We start from the raw sequence: 15171 nt of genomic DNA, 5'->3' as shown, positions 1-15171 counted from the left end.
TGACAACCACTCTACTCCCCCTCCTTTCCCAGTTTCTACTACTCCTCCGCAGAGCACTAGCTCTTTTTCCCTCATTCAACACAACTGCATGGGTAGCTGGAATGTGTTTCTCTCACTCTTTAATGCTTTAGTTGCTTTGCCCTCCCCTCCTGTGCTTGTTGCCCTTCAAGACCCTCCCTTCTTTCATGGAAAACTCCCACAATTTGCTGGCTTCAAGTCCTTTTACTCCCAGACAGCGCTCGAGAAGAAGCCACAGGTGGCGGTATTTGCACTTCGTACTATTTTTGATATTGTTTCTTTAGTTCTTGTGTTCTTCGACAACCCTGCCCTTATAGCAGTGGATATCTATACCCCGTTGGGCTTGTTTGACTCCTCCCATGAGAAATTTCGTTTGGTCAACCTTTACTCCCTTTGGACGACTTCATCGCTCTACCACTCTGTTTCCCCTGAGAAAGCTTACCCTGATCTCGATTTCCCCACCCTTGTGGTGGGCAATTTCAATATACACTACCCACAGTGGGATCCCGACCGGTTTCTTATCAAGAGGGAAATCTGAACCTCAACTCCATATGCAGAAATGTTGCAAGACAGATGTTTCTCCCTCCTGAATACACCTGGAGTGTTTACTCGATTCTCACTAGGCCAAGACCATGCGCCGTCTGTGCTTGACTTGGCCTTGGTCAACCAACATCTCACGCACTTTGTGGAAACATGGGATGCATCTCTCCAGTCTACCGGGTCGGATCACGTACCGATATCTATTACACTAACGTCTCCACTTCTCTCCCCCCCCCCAGCTCACACCACACTGGAATGCTACCGACTGGACCAAGGTCATGGAGGACCTCAGCCCCCTCACGATTACACCACCTCCACCCCTCCCAACTCAGCAGGCACTTAGCACGTGGCCTGACATCAACCTTAGCCGGATACGGTTAGTCCTTGCAAGACATACGCCAATGAAAAAAGCCTCAACAAGGTCAAAGCCTTGGTGGTCAGGCACCTTGTCTGACTTGAGGAAAGTCTACCATTCCCATGCCCGAGAAGCTCATACATCCCCTTCCGATAACACTAGAGCCTCTGCTCGCTTGGTCAGAAATGCCTATTTCAAGGCTATCAAGAAGGCTAAGAAAGAGCGCTGGTCACGTTTCCTTGAGAGTACTACCCCACAAAACGTGTGGACAGCTAAAAGATTTGCCTTCGGAAAACCACCAGAACGGTTCCCATTCCTCCCACATGCAACGTCACTGATAGAGCTCAACGACGCTCTGCTTTCCCATTTCTTCCCTCCTATGCACCCTGCGTTCTGCCCGCCTATTCTCAGGGCCTTCAAATATACACCCCCCTACTGGCAGAAGAGATAGCCGCGGCACTCAGTAACTCCTCATCCTCCTCAGCCCCTGGTCCCGACCTTTTTCCATACTCGGTCTGGAAGAAGGTTAATATAACCCATCCCTCTCTGCTAGTTGAGCTACTCTCTCCGCTAGTCTGTTTCAGATTCCACCCAGCATCGCTCAAGATGGTGAATGGGGTGGTCCTAGACAAACTAGGTAAACCCTCCTATGACACACCTACTTACTTCAGAATTATTGTCCTCCTTGAAATGGTCTCTAAGATCATGGAGAGGATAATCGCAAATCGCCTCTCACCCTTGGCTAGGTCGTTGGGCCTGCTATACCTCCACCAATGCGGCTCCCTTCTGGGGCTTAGCACTTTCGATGCCTGCGCGACTCTGGCTCACAAAGTTCAAACACTGCAACTGCCCCAGTTGGTTGCATCCACCTTGTTCCTTGATATCAAGGGAGGATTTGACAATGTCTCCCCGAACGACCTCTTCCATATGCTAGGTTCAAAGGGCATACCTCCATACCTTTGCTCCTGAGTTAGGTCCTTCCTGACAGGAAGGCAATGCCACCTCGTTTTCCAGGGATCACCCAGGGGTTTCAAACCCATTCAGGTTGGCACCCCACAAGACTCGCCAATATCACCTCTTCTGTTTGTTATCTATGTCTCGTCCCTCCACTTTCCAGTGCCGTGTGGGTTGATCCTGTCCTATGTGAACTACTTCGCGATAACTGTTGCCTCCAACTCCTACAGGAGGAATGTCCAACACCTTCAACATCTAGTAAAGATGTTGACTCAAAGGGGTAGGCATCTTGGGGTCTTATTCTCAGTACCCAAAACGGAACTCACACACTGGAGGACCCCCAGACAAAGGGATCTCGCCTCCACTCTCCCAATCGTCATTGATGGACTCCTTTTCCGCCCCTCCGGTGTGGTCAGTTGGCTCGGCCACTGGTTTGAGCCGGCCTCTTATTCTCTCTGGTGGGCTACCAATACCCAATTCTCGAAACGTTTGACACTTGCCTAGGGTGCCTTCTCCATGCTTAGGAGGCTATCGGGTCCCTGGAAAGGGCACGCGCCCTTCCTCTGCCACAGGCTAGCATCCTCCCTCCTCGCACCCATACTCCTCTTCAGAGCAGATCTCGTCTCACCCTCTGCAACAATGACCGACAGGCTGGCTGTCTTTTGGAGACAGATTCAGCGTTGGGTCACCAACTGCTTTTCCGAAACCCCTACCAGTATTCTCCCCTGCGAGTCAGCCCTTCCCCCGATACAATGCCTCGTTGAACACCGTCAGCGCCTTGAAGCGCTAAGGATGGTGTGCCTCCCCCGGAAAAGAAACCGAGCAACTGTACAGCTGCACTGCTCCTTCCCTATAACCTCTTGCTACCGCTCCCTGGAGGACTACCGCTCTTTGACGGTGGGGCTTACGCTGGGCTACAGACCCCTGAATTGGAAAACCCCCAAGCCATCCCCTCCGGTAAGGAGGCATCTCCCACTTGACGCAATAGCCTACTGTGTGGGCAAGCTTGTCTGTCATCTTTCTCGGGTCCCACCAGCATCGCCTGCCCTCCTCCCTGAGCCCTTGCCCCCTGCGGCCCCTGAAGACTCTCCTTTTCCAGCCCTCAAGAAAGGCTGTCATCAGCTCCTCCTGAACACTTGGACCAAACAATACCCACCTCCATCCCGATACGTCTACTCGCCCATTCTGTCGCCTCATCCCTTCATGGGCTTGGCGAAATTCATAGCGGGCAGGATCCACCAGATGAGGTCAGGAAAGAGCTACCTGGCCGGCCACCGCTCATGGAGAGACCTGGATGCCCTCGACATGTGCTCCTACTGCGAGGAGGAGCCTGAGTCCTTCCACCACTCCATTCTTATATGCTCCTTGCATAAGAGAGCCAGAGTCACCCACCTCCTAGCAGTCAAGTGCCTTGATGAAGGGGAACCCATCTGGACATCGCCAAAACTGCTTCACGGCCTGTCCGCATACATGGCTGCCACCTCGGTTGGCTTCCCCCCAGACATGCCTGTACTTAAACACCCCCCTCCAGGGCCCAACCAATCGAGAGCCCCATTTCCTCACCTAGCTCCTCACTCTCGGCTTAAGCAGTTGGTGAAAGCATACTTCTTTGGTTTCCTTGCTTGTAGGATTTCTTTATGCTTAGTTTAAATGTTTCCCTTTATAGTTAGCTGTTTATGCGCTTTGCAATATGAGTTGTTCACACTTATTGGAGGCAATAGTTTGGTTTCCTTTGTTTTTGTTTGCCTTGGGATTAAGGTTTTGTTTATGCCATAGCTACCGCTGCATGCGAGTTCTTGTACCTAAACAACGAATACATGATTATAAAAAAAAAAAAAAAAAAAAAGGACCTCCAGTACACACGCTCCGTCGCTCCTATTTTCCTCCCACATAGTTTGATAATACCACGTCAGCTATCGTGGGCCCCCTCTACTCCCCTCTGCCCCCTCGATGGTTCCTGCCTAGGGGCACGGTTAACTCTTCCATCCTCTCCCACTTTGGCCTCGCTTGTCTCTTGTCTGCTTGATGGGGGAGTTATCTTGTCTCGCCCAGTAGTCCTGTCTTGCTAATAGAAACTCACTTAGCTTTGGCACGGTCGGCTTCCTCTCTTTGCTTCTGAACGGCACTGGCAGTGGTGGACGTCCTTCTCCCCACTTGCATGATCCCCGTTGGGGAACGCCTCGGCTAGTAACTTTGGGGTCTGTCTCGCGGTGAGATTTGACCATACCCTCCTAGTCGCTCGGTTCAAGTTTCGGTTGCCTGCCTCACCTCACCCTTCCGCCTCCCTGCCGCTGGTGGGATCCCTTCCACTAAGTGACACTATCTCTCGGAGAACAAGGGACTACATGAGAGACGTGGTAATACGGCTGCAGGTTGGTTTTGGTTGGGTCTGCACTAGGGCGTTAGGCCCTTCCTCCCTTTTTCTCTTCGGTCGCGTCGGCTGGTACCCTACTACTGTCGGCTGGTACCCTACTACCTCTCCCTCTTTTGCTACTTCAGGCAGCTCCTTCGGCCCTCCCGGACGGACAACTTGGAGCTCCTATTCTGCTAATACCTCCTGCTTACAGCGGACGCTCTTTCCTTTCAGTTTCTCCAGCTTGCGACCATTGGCTATATGCCTAAGACATACGTTTATGTCACCTATACAGCACACCTATTCATTTTTTCGACTTCACGGATGAGGCCTGGCCATTGGTTTATCTCGACCCACAAGGAACGGGTTGGGCTGGAATCTGGTTGTTGTAGGCGAGGGATTGGTTTCAGCCTTTGGTTTGAGGTTACTTTGGTTTAGGTTTTCTTCTGTTGGGTGGGTGGTGTACTGTCGGAATGGAGTTTTCCTTGCTTGGAAGGATGGATTTCTGGGCTTTCTGTCTTTACCATTTGTAGATAGCCATGCGGGAGACTTGCGGGGGAGTTTTTTAAAACGAGGACTGGTCGGGTATCAGTGGCTCTTGGTGAGACCCGTCCACGCTCAAGTCGTGGGACCTTAAGGTCGGGCACCTGTCTCCCAGTGTTAGCCTTTCTGGGGTCACGGTCTTTCTTCTAGCTGCTTGAGAACAAGGCGGGGAGGAGGTGCGGGTTTACATACCGCAAGCTGATATGACCCCCGGCCTTACTTTCATTAAAATGATAAATAAATAAGATAAAAAAAAAATAAAAAAATAGAAATAAAAAAGGATCTCCAGTACACCACGCTCCGTCGCTCCTATTTTCCTCCCACATAGTTTGGCAACACCACGTCAGCTATCGTGAGCTCTTCCCACTCCCCTCGCCCCATCAATAGTTCCTGCCTAGGGGCACGGTTAACTCTTTCATCCTCTCCCGCTTTGGCTTCACTTGTCTCTTGTCTGCTTGATAAGGGAGCTATCTGGGCCTGCCCAGTAGTCCTGTCTTGCTAATAGGGGCTCGATTAGCTTTGGTACGGTCGGCTTCCTCTGTTCGCTTCCGGACAGTGCTGGCAGTGGTGGACGTTTTTCTCCCCGCTTACACGATCCCCGTTGGGGAACACCTCGGCTAGTAACTTCAGAGTCTGTCCTATGGTGAGATTTGACCATACCCTCCTAGTTGCACGGTTCAAGTTTCGGTTGCCTGCCTCACCTCACCCTTTCGCCTCCCTACCACTGGTGGGATCCCTTCCACTAAGTGATTCTATCTGGCGGAGAACAAGGGACTACATGTGAGACGTAGTAATACGGCTGTTTGGTCTACGGTCGGGTTTGCACAGGAGCCTTTAGCCCTACCTCCACTTTCCACTTTGGTCGCCTCGACTCACACCCTACTGCCTTCCCTCCTTGGCTGGTACTCTACTACCTCCTCCCTCCACCACGTGGTGTTCCAGGGTTTCGGCCTGCTGCCTACCCGTGGTCGATCTTTGGCTGGCACCCTACTGCTGGGCGGCACCCCCTCTGCCAAATATCTACTCCTTCGGCCTGGCACCGTGGCCTCTGTTCTCGATTGGTGGGCCATGGTATTGCACTACTTCTGTGGCTTAGCTGGTTGGGAGTGCTCAGCCTTGGTGCTCTTTGCTGGCCACCCACTTTGGGGGCGGTTTTTTAAAAACGGCAAATCTGGTGGTACGGTGGGTAGTTGTTGTTTTCCTTTGTAGCTCTTACAGGTCTAGTAGTTTACGGGATAGAGTTTTTCCTTATGCTTTCCTGCCTAGCTTGTTTGGTTTCCTTCCTGTTGGCTACGTGTAGTTGGTGGGTGGGGTTTTCCTTCGGGTGAGGAATCTTCTTGGGCTTTTGGTTGGCTTCTAGGCGAGACCCTTTCGCATTCAAATTGTGAGGCCTGCGGGCTGGGCACCTGAGTTGATCGTCCTTGGAGTGTGTGTGGTTGGACCCATACCAGAGGGTCTTGGAGTTATAGGTTTTCTCTTGGTCTGGGATGGAGGGGTTTTCTTAACGCCATAGCTAGCTCTGCATGCGATGTTCTTGTACCTTAAACAACTAAATGATTATAAAAAAAAAAAAAAAAGGACCTCCAGTACACCATGCTTCATCGCTCCTATTTTCCTCCCACATAGTTTGGCACCACCATGTTGACTATCATGGGCTCCCCCACTCGCCTTTATTCTATCGATAGTTCCTACCTAAGGGTACAGTTAACTCTTCTATCCTCTCCTACCTTTGCCTCACTTGCCTCTTTTCTGCTTGATCAGAGAGTTATCTGGGCTTGTCCTGTAGTCCTGTCTTGCTAATGGGGGTTCGCTTAGCTTTCGCACTGTTAACTTCCTCTTTTCACTTCTGGTTGGTACTGGTAGTGATGGATGTCTTTCTCTCCACTTGCATGATCCCTATGGGAGAACGCCTTTGCTAGTAACTTCAGGGCTTGTCCCATAGTAAGACTGTCCATACCCTCCCAGTTGCCCGGTTTAAGTTGCCATTGTCTTCCTCCCCCTACCATTCCACTGCCTTACCACCGGTACGATCCCTTCCACTAAGTGATGCCATCTCTCAGAAAACAAGCGACTATATGAGAGATGCGGCAATAGGTTAATAGTTCAGTACTGGTTGAATTTGTCCTAGGGCCCTAGCCCTTTCTTCCTTTTTCTCTTCAGTTGTGTCAGCTTGTACCCTACTACTGTTAGCTGGTATCTTACAACTTCATCTTTTTTGCTGCTTTGGGCTGTCCCTTTGGCCCTCCCAGAGGGACAGCTTGGTGCTCTTGTTTCTCCAATACCTCTAGCTTACAGCCAGTCCTCTCTCCTTATAGTTTCTCCTGCTCACATCCATGGACTATGTACCCAAGATATACATTTATGTCATCTATGCGGCATAGCTTTTCATTACTTCAAATTCATGAGCATGGTCTGTCCCACAGTTTGGGCCTAGAATCTGGTCATCGTAGGCTAGGAGCTGGTTTCAGCTGGTAGTTTGGGCTTTGCTTGGTTTGTGTTTTGTTCTATTTGGTAGCTGGTGTACAGTTAGGATGGGAGATTTCCTTGCTTTGAAGAATGCATTTCCAAACTTTCTGTCTTTACTGCTTGTAGAGAGCCATACTGGACTGGCTAGAGTTTTTTTAAACCAAGGACTGGTTGGATATTAGTAGGCTTCATTATATTGCCCCATTTCTCAGGAGCAGGAACAAAATAACCTCAGTTAATCTCATTAATTGGGAAAAGAAATTAGCCAAATCAGACTAAAACTGACAGAACTATAACTTACTCAGTTTTGGTCTGATTTGGATGATTCTTTTTTAACTTAAAGTTAATAACCTGGTCTTGGCACTCCAGTCGTCGGAAACTGAGCCTCTAACCAACGCTAGATATTGGTGGCTCTAGGTGAGACCTCTCTGTGTTCAAGTCACAGGATCTGAGGATCAGGCACCTGGCTGCTGGTATTAGCCTTTCTGAGATCACAGTTTTTCTTCTCGTCGCTGGAGAACAAGGTGGGGAGGACATTTGGGTCTGCTTAGTATGAGATTGTAGGACCCCTGTACTTTATCTTTATGTTAGAATAGAAAATAAAAAAATAATAAAAAATTTAAAAAAAGAGACCTCCAATATAGCAGGCCCCTTGACTGGAGGATCCCAGAACTCACCCCCTGGGTGAAGACACCTCTCACTGGATGCTATACCCTACAGAGTTGTCAAACTCGTGGGCCTTCTCCCCTATCCCCTGAGCATCCGAGACCCTCCTTTCCTTGCCACTACCCCTTGCAGCCTCAGATGACTCCTCGTTCCTTGCCATCAAAAGAAGCTGTAGGCAACTACTACTCCTCCACACCTGAGCAAAACAAGACCCACCCCCTTCCCAATACATATACTCCCCCATACACACTTGTGCCCTACCTCTTTATAGGTCTCAGCAAGTTTATCATAAGATACATCCATCAGATGAGGTCAGGCAAAAGCTATCTGGCTAGTCACCGCTCCTGGAGAGACCTGAATACTTCTGACATCTATCCATACTGTGAGATGAAGCCAGAGACGTTCCCCTCATGCCATCCTTACCTGCCCTTCATGTGAGCACACCAGGAACCTCCACCTCCCAGGGGTTGAGAGCCTATGCGAGAGAGAGCCTCTCTAGTTGTCACTAGCACTCCTTAGCAGCCTGGCCGCCTTCATCCCCACCATCTCAACCGGTTTTCCCCATGAGATGCCCACTTTCAGAGATTGCACTCCTCCACCTCAGTCCACTCATGGTCTAGCCCTCATGTCTACTATCTCATTTTCTGCTTAGTTTCAGTAGTTGGAAAGATTTCTCTTAATTTACTCTTCTTTGTAAGAGGTTTCTATCGTTTAGGTTTGAGTATTTTTCTTTATCCTTATCATTATACATTTTGCGATATTGGCTGTTCACGATAGTTGGAGGTACTAGTATAGTTTCCTTTGTTTGAAATTGTTTTGGAGTTAAGGTTTTGTTTACGTCATAGCTAGCACTACATGTAAGTTCTTATACCTTAACAATGAATACATGATAATAAAAAATGACCTCTGGTACAGACTCCTCACACAACCCCTTAAGTTCTTTCCTATACTAGAAGTTGAATTAATACTTTATACTCTTCTTCAATAAAGCACTACATGAGAAAGAGGTCTTGCTTATAGGAGGTAAGGTGAGTATAAGACAAATATCATTATCAGAAGTGATAGTACCGATAAGAGTTCCTGGAGCTATTGAGATATCAAAGGAATGGAAGCAGTAAGGTTATTACCTGTTAAAGCACTAAGTAAGAAGGAGTAGGATCGTTACAATAATACTACTAAGTCTTCTCAACCTATACTATAGTTGGCTTCCACCTAATAAATCCTGAGTTTGTTTTATGTTTAATTGCAGTATTCTTTGTAATACTCAGATTATTTTATATTTGATTGTAGTATCAAAATTAATACTTGGTGTTTTTCATATTTAATTAAGGTATCAGTTTTGATATTTAGTTTGTTTTATATCCAACTACCGTATTGATTTCAAAACTCAACTTGTAACGTGTTCGCAAGGTGCTAATCACATTATCGGTAATTGATACAATAGTTGGCAGGTGGCCTGCTCTTCCAGAGAGGAGGCAAGAGCTGAAAACTAAAGGAGGCTTCGAGGGTGTACTGAGGAACAAAGAAGTAACCGTTCAACCAAGTATATTGAAATACTCTCTGTCGAAGTCTGCCTTTTCCATCGTGGAATCAGGTGGTCTTTAAATACACAAATCTGTTCATGTCTAGCATGAATTGAAACTAATCAAAGGTATCAATCCATACACTTTGGTAAAACTAATTAAGTATCAAGCAATACTTAAAACAAAATATAAAACAAAACCAAGTATCAAATGATACTTAAAACAAACCAAGTATTAATGCAATACTTAAAACAAAACATAAAACAAAACCAAGTATCAAACAATACTTAAAACAAACCAAGTATCAATGCAATACTTAAAACAAAACATAAAACAAAACCAAGTATCAAAGCGATACTTAAAACAAAACATAAAACAAAACCAATAACCGAGTACCTGTATCAGTTACACAACTAGATTTTCTCATATCTCTACTAATGTACTGTATTTTAGTTATAATTTTTCAGGACAAAATAGTCTCAAATTCTACTAAATTTATTTACTATTATTAGTATTTTGTATGAGTTATTACGATAATTGCTTTTCTAGTAACTTTAAAATAAACTACTAGGTTTTATTAAAATTAATATGTTACTGAATCATATTCTGTATAATAATTATTATTATATATTATAAAAGAATTACTTTTCTACCACATGCTAAAGTATGATAGGTATTATTATCTCAGGTGATAGGACTTTACTAGTAAATAATATAGAGTATTTAAAGCTTCAGTAATCAAGTTCATATATTCTAGTTCAATTATTAGCATTATTGGGTTCTTGTTCTCTCATCATACATCTGATATCCAGAGTTTTCATCCCATACTTCAAATTAGAGGTACACTTATAACTTAATGTTCCAATATCCCTTTACATATTGTTCTACTTAAGCTGCTGCCCTGTGACTCTTCTCTCAAAGAAAAGTAGCCTCCTTTATCATACCCACAACCCATTTAGCTTGTTGACAATAGGAAAACGTCCGGCGTGTTGCTGGGCTCTGTTATGTTGTAGTGTATAGATATGTATCATAGACTTCGCAGACACGAATATACAGTACTTAACTGTATGCTCATTTAACGGACACGAGTGGGCACATCTTATTTGCTCTAATACTAATGCAACTTTGCTAGAATTATATTCACCTAACTTCTTCCTATACAGTACAATAATATTATTGAAAACCACTTGCTCTAACCTTGCCGCTCCCGATCAGAAATAAACTGATAGAAAATCACAAAAAGAAATACACGATATCAAGTAGAAAATATCCCTTGTTCCATTCTGTCTGAATTCTTTCCCCTTTTTTCCGCGGTTGAAGGGAAGTAAGGAGGGAAAAACAACCAATCAACAAGCAAATCCGCTTACAAGAAACTAATTCGAGGTGAGTAAGCAAGGCAAATATAGCTAGGGAATGATCAAAACTTAAATAAGTCTCCTGGCCCTTTTTTCTTCTCTCCTGTGGCTATTAACGCATCTAACCGGCTCCTCAACGGTAAGTGAGAAGTAGAGAAGTAGAACAGGTAAAGAGAAATAGGGAAAGAAAAAGAAAGAAGAGAAGAGAAAAAAGTTAGGTAAAAAAAGTAAAAAAAAAAACTTCATTACAGAACATGGCTTCACCCTCACAAAAAGCTCTATTTCCACCCTTTCCTTCCCGTCTGCGCATTGCAGTAACCTTGAACCCATTTACCATTCCCTACTCCCTCGCCTCCGATACTTGCAATACCCGCAAAAGCCAACACCCAATAATTCCCCCCCACAATCTCAATCATACAATCCAGGCAACTAGTGTGATAAGCAGATCACAGGTCGATCAAATTCCCACCTTGCTGTTGTTGCTGCGGTTGGCCAAAGCCGGTAGGGTATGGATTCGGTTGCTGCTGTTGGCCAAAACTGCTAGTGCCATACCCGTTCATACCGGCAGGACCGGTGTGGGAAGGCAGGAGCCTGTTCGGTTGCGGGGAGAGGGAACTCCCGAACCCCGCAGAGTGTGGAACCCCCGTGAACTGCTGGTTAAAGAACGGGTTCGTTCCCGTGCTCTGGGCAGCGAGTGGTCGACCGGTGCGAGATGTGCCAGCGGAATTTACAAATGTTCCAGGAGCAGTATGTTGAGCTGGGATACGGAGGTTGCCCACATTCCCGTATGTGTCCAGCCCGTTGTCGTTACCTGCTGCGAGAAGACTTTCCAAGTGGGCGTGCTGTGGGTTGATCGGCTTCTCATTTTGCATAGGCGGGTTGGGGAAAGAGGGGGGTTTGTAGGCCTGGGCTTGCTGCTGCTGAAGTTGGAATTGCTGCTGCTGCTGCTGCTGTAGTTGCTGCTGTCTTTGTTGCTCCTGCAACTGCTGTTGTTGCTGCTGCTGCTGCTGTCTTTGTTGCTCCTGCAACTGCTGTTGTTGCTGCATTTGCTGTTGCTGCCGTTGCTGCTCCTGGAGCGCGCGCATCGAGTCCAAACTTGGCACAGGTGGAACCGTCGCAGCGTTGAAGTTGTTCATCTTTGGAGCGAATGGATTATTAGAGCCAGTGGGCAAGGGCTGGAGAGGTTGAGCAGCCGGGCCATTGGCGTAAGGGTTGTTATCACCGGGCTGCAGGAAGCTTGTCTGCTGAGGGCTCGAGGAAGGAGGCGGAGCATAGGGGTTGGCCTGGGAGACACTAAACTGCGCCTGAGATTGGTCATATCCAGTTGGCTGTGGGAATTGTTGCTGGGGAAATCCGGTCGGGTTCGAGTATACATTTGCTAGATAGCTAGTATTCTGCTGCTGCAACGGAGCTTGACCGACGGGATTCCCGAAAAAATCCACTTGATCAAGTTGCTGGTATTGTTGCGGTTGGTACCCGGCTGGCTGGAATGTCTGTGGTTGTGATTGAGTGGGGGTGGCATCATCAAACAAGGAATCCGCATTGTTCTGCTCCAGCTCCCTCTGCCTAAGCTCCTCTTCTTCCTTGCTTAATTTGATGGCTTTCGCCAGATCGTCGTCAAGGTCAGGTTGTTTGTTTGCACTCCGTTTCTTGTCCTCCTCAGCCTGGTTCTTGCTTGCTTCAATCGCAAGCCTATATTCCAAATCCTCTTCATCTTGCCTGCTGCTTGTCTGTGGGCCCGAGTTCCGATGCTGACGCCTTCGTTCCACCTCTTGGCGAGGAGGCTGGCCCTCCGAGGAAGCATAATCTTCGATACCTGTAACCCTAGATTTCCAGGACTTGCGGTCTTTACGCTCATTGCGCAGGCGATCCTCATCCATGATCAAAGAGGTGAGCTCTTTCGCGGATATTCGGACTATTTTCCAAAAACGTCAACGGAGCACTCCCGAAATAAAAAGAACCCTCGAGTTTGCACATACCATTCAAACCCTGATCCCTTCCATCCTCATCAATAAATTGAAACTCCCTTAGGGTCTTGATAATGTAGATGTTATCCTTCGCCCAGACGACAACGTGTTCGGAGCCCTCATGTAAACAATAATCCAGGACCTTCAGCGCCTTCAAAACATGTCTCCAATTCTTCCCCTTATCATTTAACCGCTTATCCAGCATGTCCATGATCTCGAAGAATTCATGTGTTCTAAAAACAAATTAGTAAACGAGCCGCATTAGTGAACCAGATACGTGGTAACAAAGTTTAAAGGTCATGGAAATGCTGCGGGGTCAAAGAGGCCTAACTCACGTTTCAAAAGTCATGCGAGCGATATCACTCATTTCTGTCCCTGTAGGACCCCATAGGTCATTGCTTGTAGCTAATCGCAGATTTGTCAATTAACGGGCCGTTTAAAAGATTGATTGCGGGAGTGTGGTGGTGGTGGTAAGTTACCATTTCGAACTTTGACCTGTGTCGAAGAATAGCCTTTAGTGACATTCTTGACGGTTCTAATGACTTTCGACATGAGCGCAGAGAAACTAGTTAGCTTAGCGACTGCGAAGGGTTGTGGTGGCACGGGCTGATCGCTCGAGGGGTCGGGATCCCGTTTGTCGTGGAAAACCGGTGGGCACACAAGAGATCAAATCCTCGCCGCAAAGAGCCGACCGGAAATCTAAGGAAAAATAAAAAGGTTCAGTAGAAGGAACCGCGACAGCGCACCGGGTATATACGGGATCGGGTTATTAACCTCAGTTTGAGGCGTTTGTAGTGCTTGAAGATACCGTAGAGAAAGGAATGACAGGTGATCTAAAGCAAGTCGGGGGTGTTGTTGTCGTAGTCGTCGTCACTCCTTTCCGGGGCGGATTCGGGCGAGACGATGGAATACTCGTGGTACAGTACAAGTACAAGCAGGCAGGGGCAACAAAAAAAAAAGGAACGGGAAAAGATGGATAGCAGAGAACTGAAGGGGAAGAGGTAAGGCGCGGTTAGAGCGAATGAACAGTCTCCTAAGACAGCGCTGACTGCAAAAGGAGGGAAGGGTGTGGGGGGGGGAAGTGCGGATTGATAGAAGGAGGGTAAGTGAGAAGGAGGGGGAGGGGGGCAGTGATCAAGGAAATCGTAAATTTACTGCACGACTGCACCTATGATACCGGTACTGCGCGGTCTTGGTTCAAGTAGGGTGTGTGGTTTCGATGAGGTTGGATGAATAAGTGGCAAAGATGAGGCTGGAGGGGATGTGATGAAGTTGGCTAAGCAGCTTACTTTAAGGACAAGCAAAGGTCAGCCCTCAAGTTGGTTAACGCTCTAGGGCGTGTGTGAAAAGATGTGGAGAAAGACAGTCTGCGGTACTGTGCCCGTTAAATTACCTGCGTTCTTGCTCTCAATGCAAGAAGGTGTTGCTTTCTAGGTATGGGTAGGTGAAGGAGGCGACCCACCATTCTCATCCAAAGCGGCGTGTGGCTCGCTCGCTCACCAATTCTATGAGTAAAATTCGATCCCCTTACTATGATTCCGGAACAAATGGTAGAGGGGGTATCTGGCGCCATCCCAAAGCTTCATTTTGACAGGTTTGCGGCAAAACTTCACCTCGCTTTGGAGTGGCATGTCTGGTTGACACCAAGATACAAATACCTTCCGCAAAGATGGCCATGAAGCTACTGTAGCATTGACTCATTGCAGGAACTTATGGCAGTCCCAAATTCAATGAGAACAAGTCTGTTTAGTAGAAATAACTATAAAAAGAGTGCGCCCCGAACGAACATGGTATCCACATACTAACATTGAAATTACAGTTCTTGGTATCTTATCATGGATTGGCCCAAACCACCACCACCAAGTTGTCGTTATTGTGGTTTCCTGTTTCAACTCACAGGTTGTTTGCAAGGTCTAAAAACCCCCTTGTTACCAGGCGCACACTACGAAACAATACAAGAAGGGCCAATTCGTCTCTTGTTTCCAGAGTATACCGTAGCGCATATCGCAATCTCTGCGCGAGCTTTTCACACAAGGGCCAGAAGAGGGTGGGAGGGCAAGAGGAAAAACTTCCAGTCCTTTTAGAAGGGAAAGAACTTCCTTCCCCCCCCAAAATTCCCCCCCAAAAGCAAGTCTGATTTTAGGAGAAACTTTTCGTCGACCTGCATCGGAAATATGATACTTACAAACCACGATTTTCCCGTCTCAGGACATGCTCTACATTATGTCATACTGTGCGGCAATGAGGCCTGGCCCATCACTCTGGTCGTGGGGGGGGACCGGGGGTGGGCAACAACTGACGGAACCCTGTGTGGCCAGTGCGAGCCTGTGCACGAACCAATATGGCGTAGGTTGTAGCCTAATGAGTACCGGTAGATTGACATGAACGGAATGTTTGGCTCGCCGCGATTTGGGATATCAAGGTTTGGAAC

At 47.3% G+C, this 15171-nt stretch overlaps 1 protein-coding gene; it reads right to left on the bottom strand.

The window, feature by feature from the left end:
* Positions 1-10570: 10570 nt before the first annotated feature.
* GSTUM_00002041001 (uncharacterized protein) lies at positions 10571-14956 on the bottom strand. XM_002839397.2 has 10 exons: positions 14543-14956; positions 14203-14421; positions 13515-14028; positions 13220-13439; positions 13076-13145; positions 12753-12973; positions 12613-12688; positions 12530-12563; positions 11877-12503; positions 10571-11693 (listed from the first exon to the last, which is right to left on the bottom strand). The coding sequence occupies exons 4-10, from the start codon at positions 13290-13292 to the stop codon at positions 11220-11222; spliced, it is 1575 nt and encodes a 524-aa protein (XP_002839443.1). The 5' UTR covers positions 13293-13439; positions 13515-14028; positions 14203-14421; positions 14543-14956; the 3' UTR covers positions 10571-11219.
* Positions 14957-15171: the final 215 nt, after the last annotated feature.

Source organism: Tuber melanosporum (assembly GCF_000151645.1).
Source record: "Tuber melanosporum whole genome shotgun sequence assembly, scaffold_356, strain Mel28".
Lineage (NCBI taxonomy): Eukaryota > Fungi > Ascomycota > Pezizomycetes > Pezizales > Tuberaceae > Tuber > Tuber melanosporum.
This window is presented reverse-complemented; position numbering and strand designations above follow the sequence as displayed.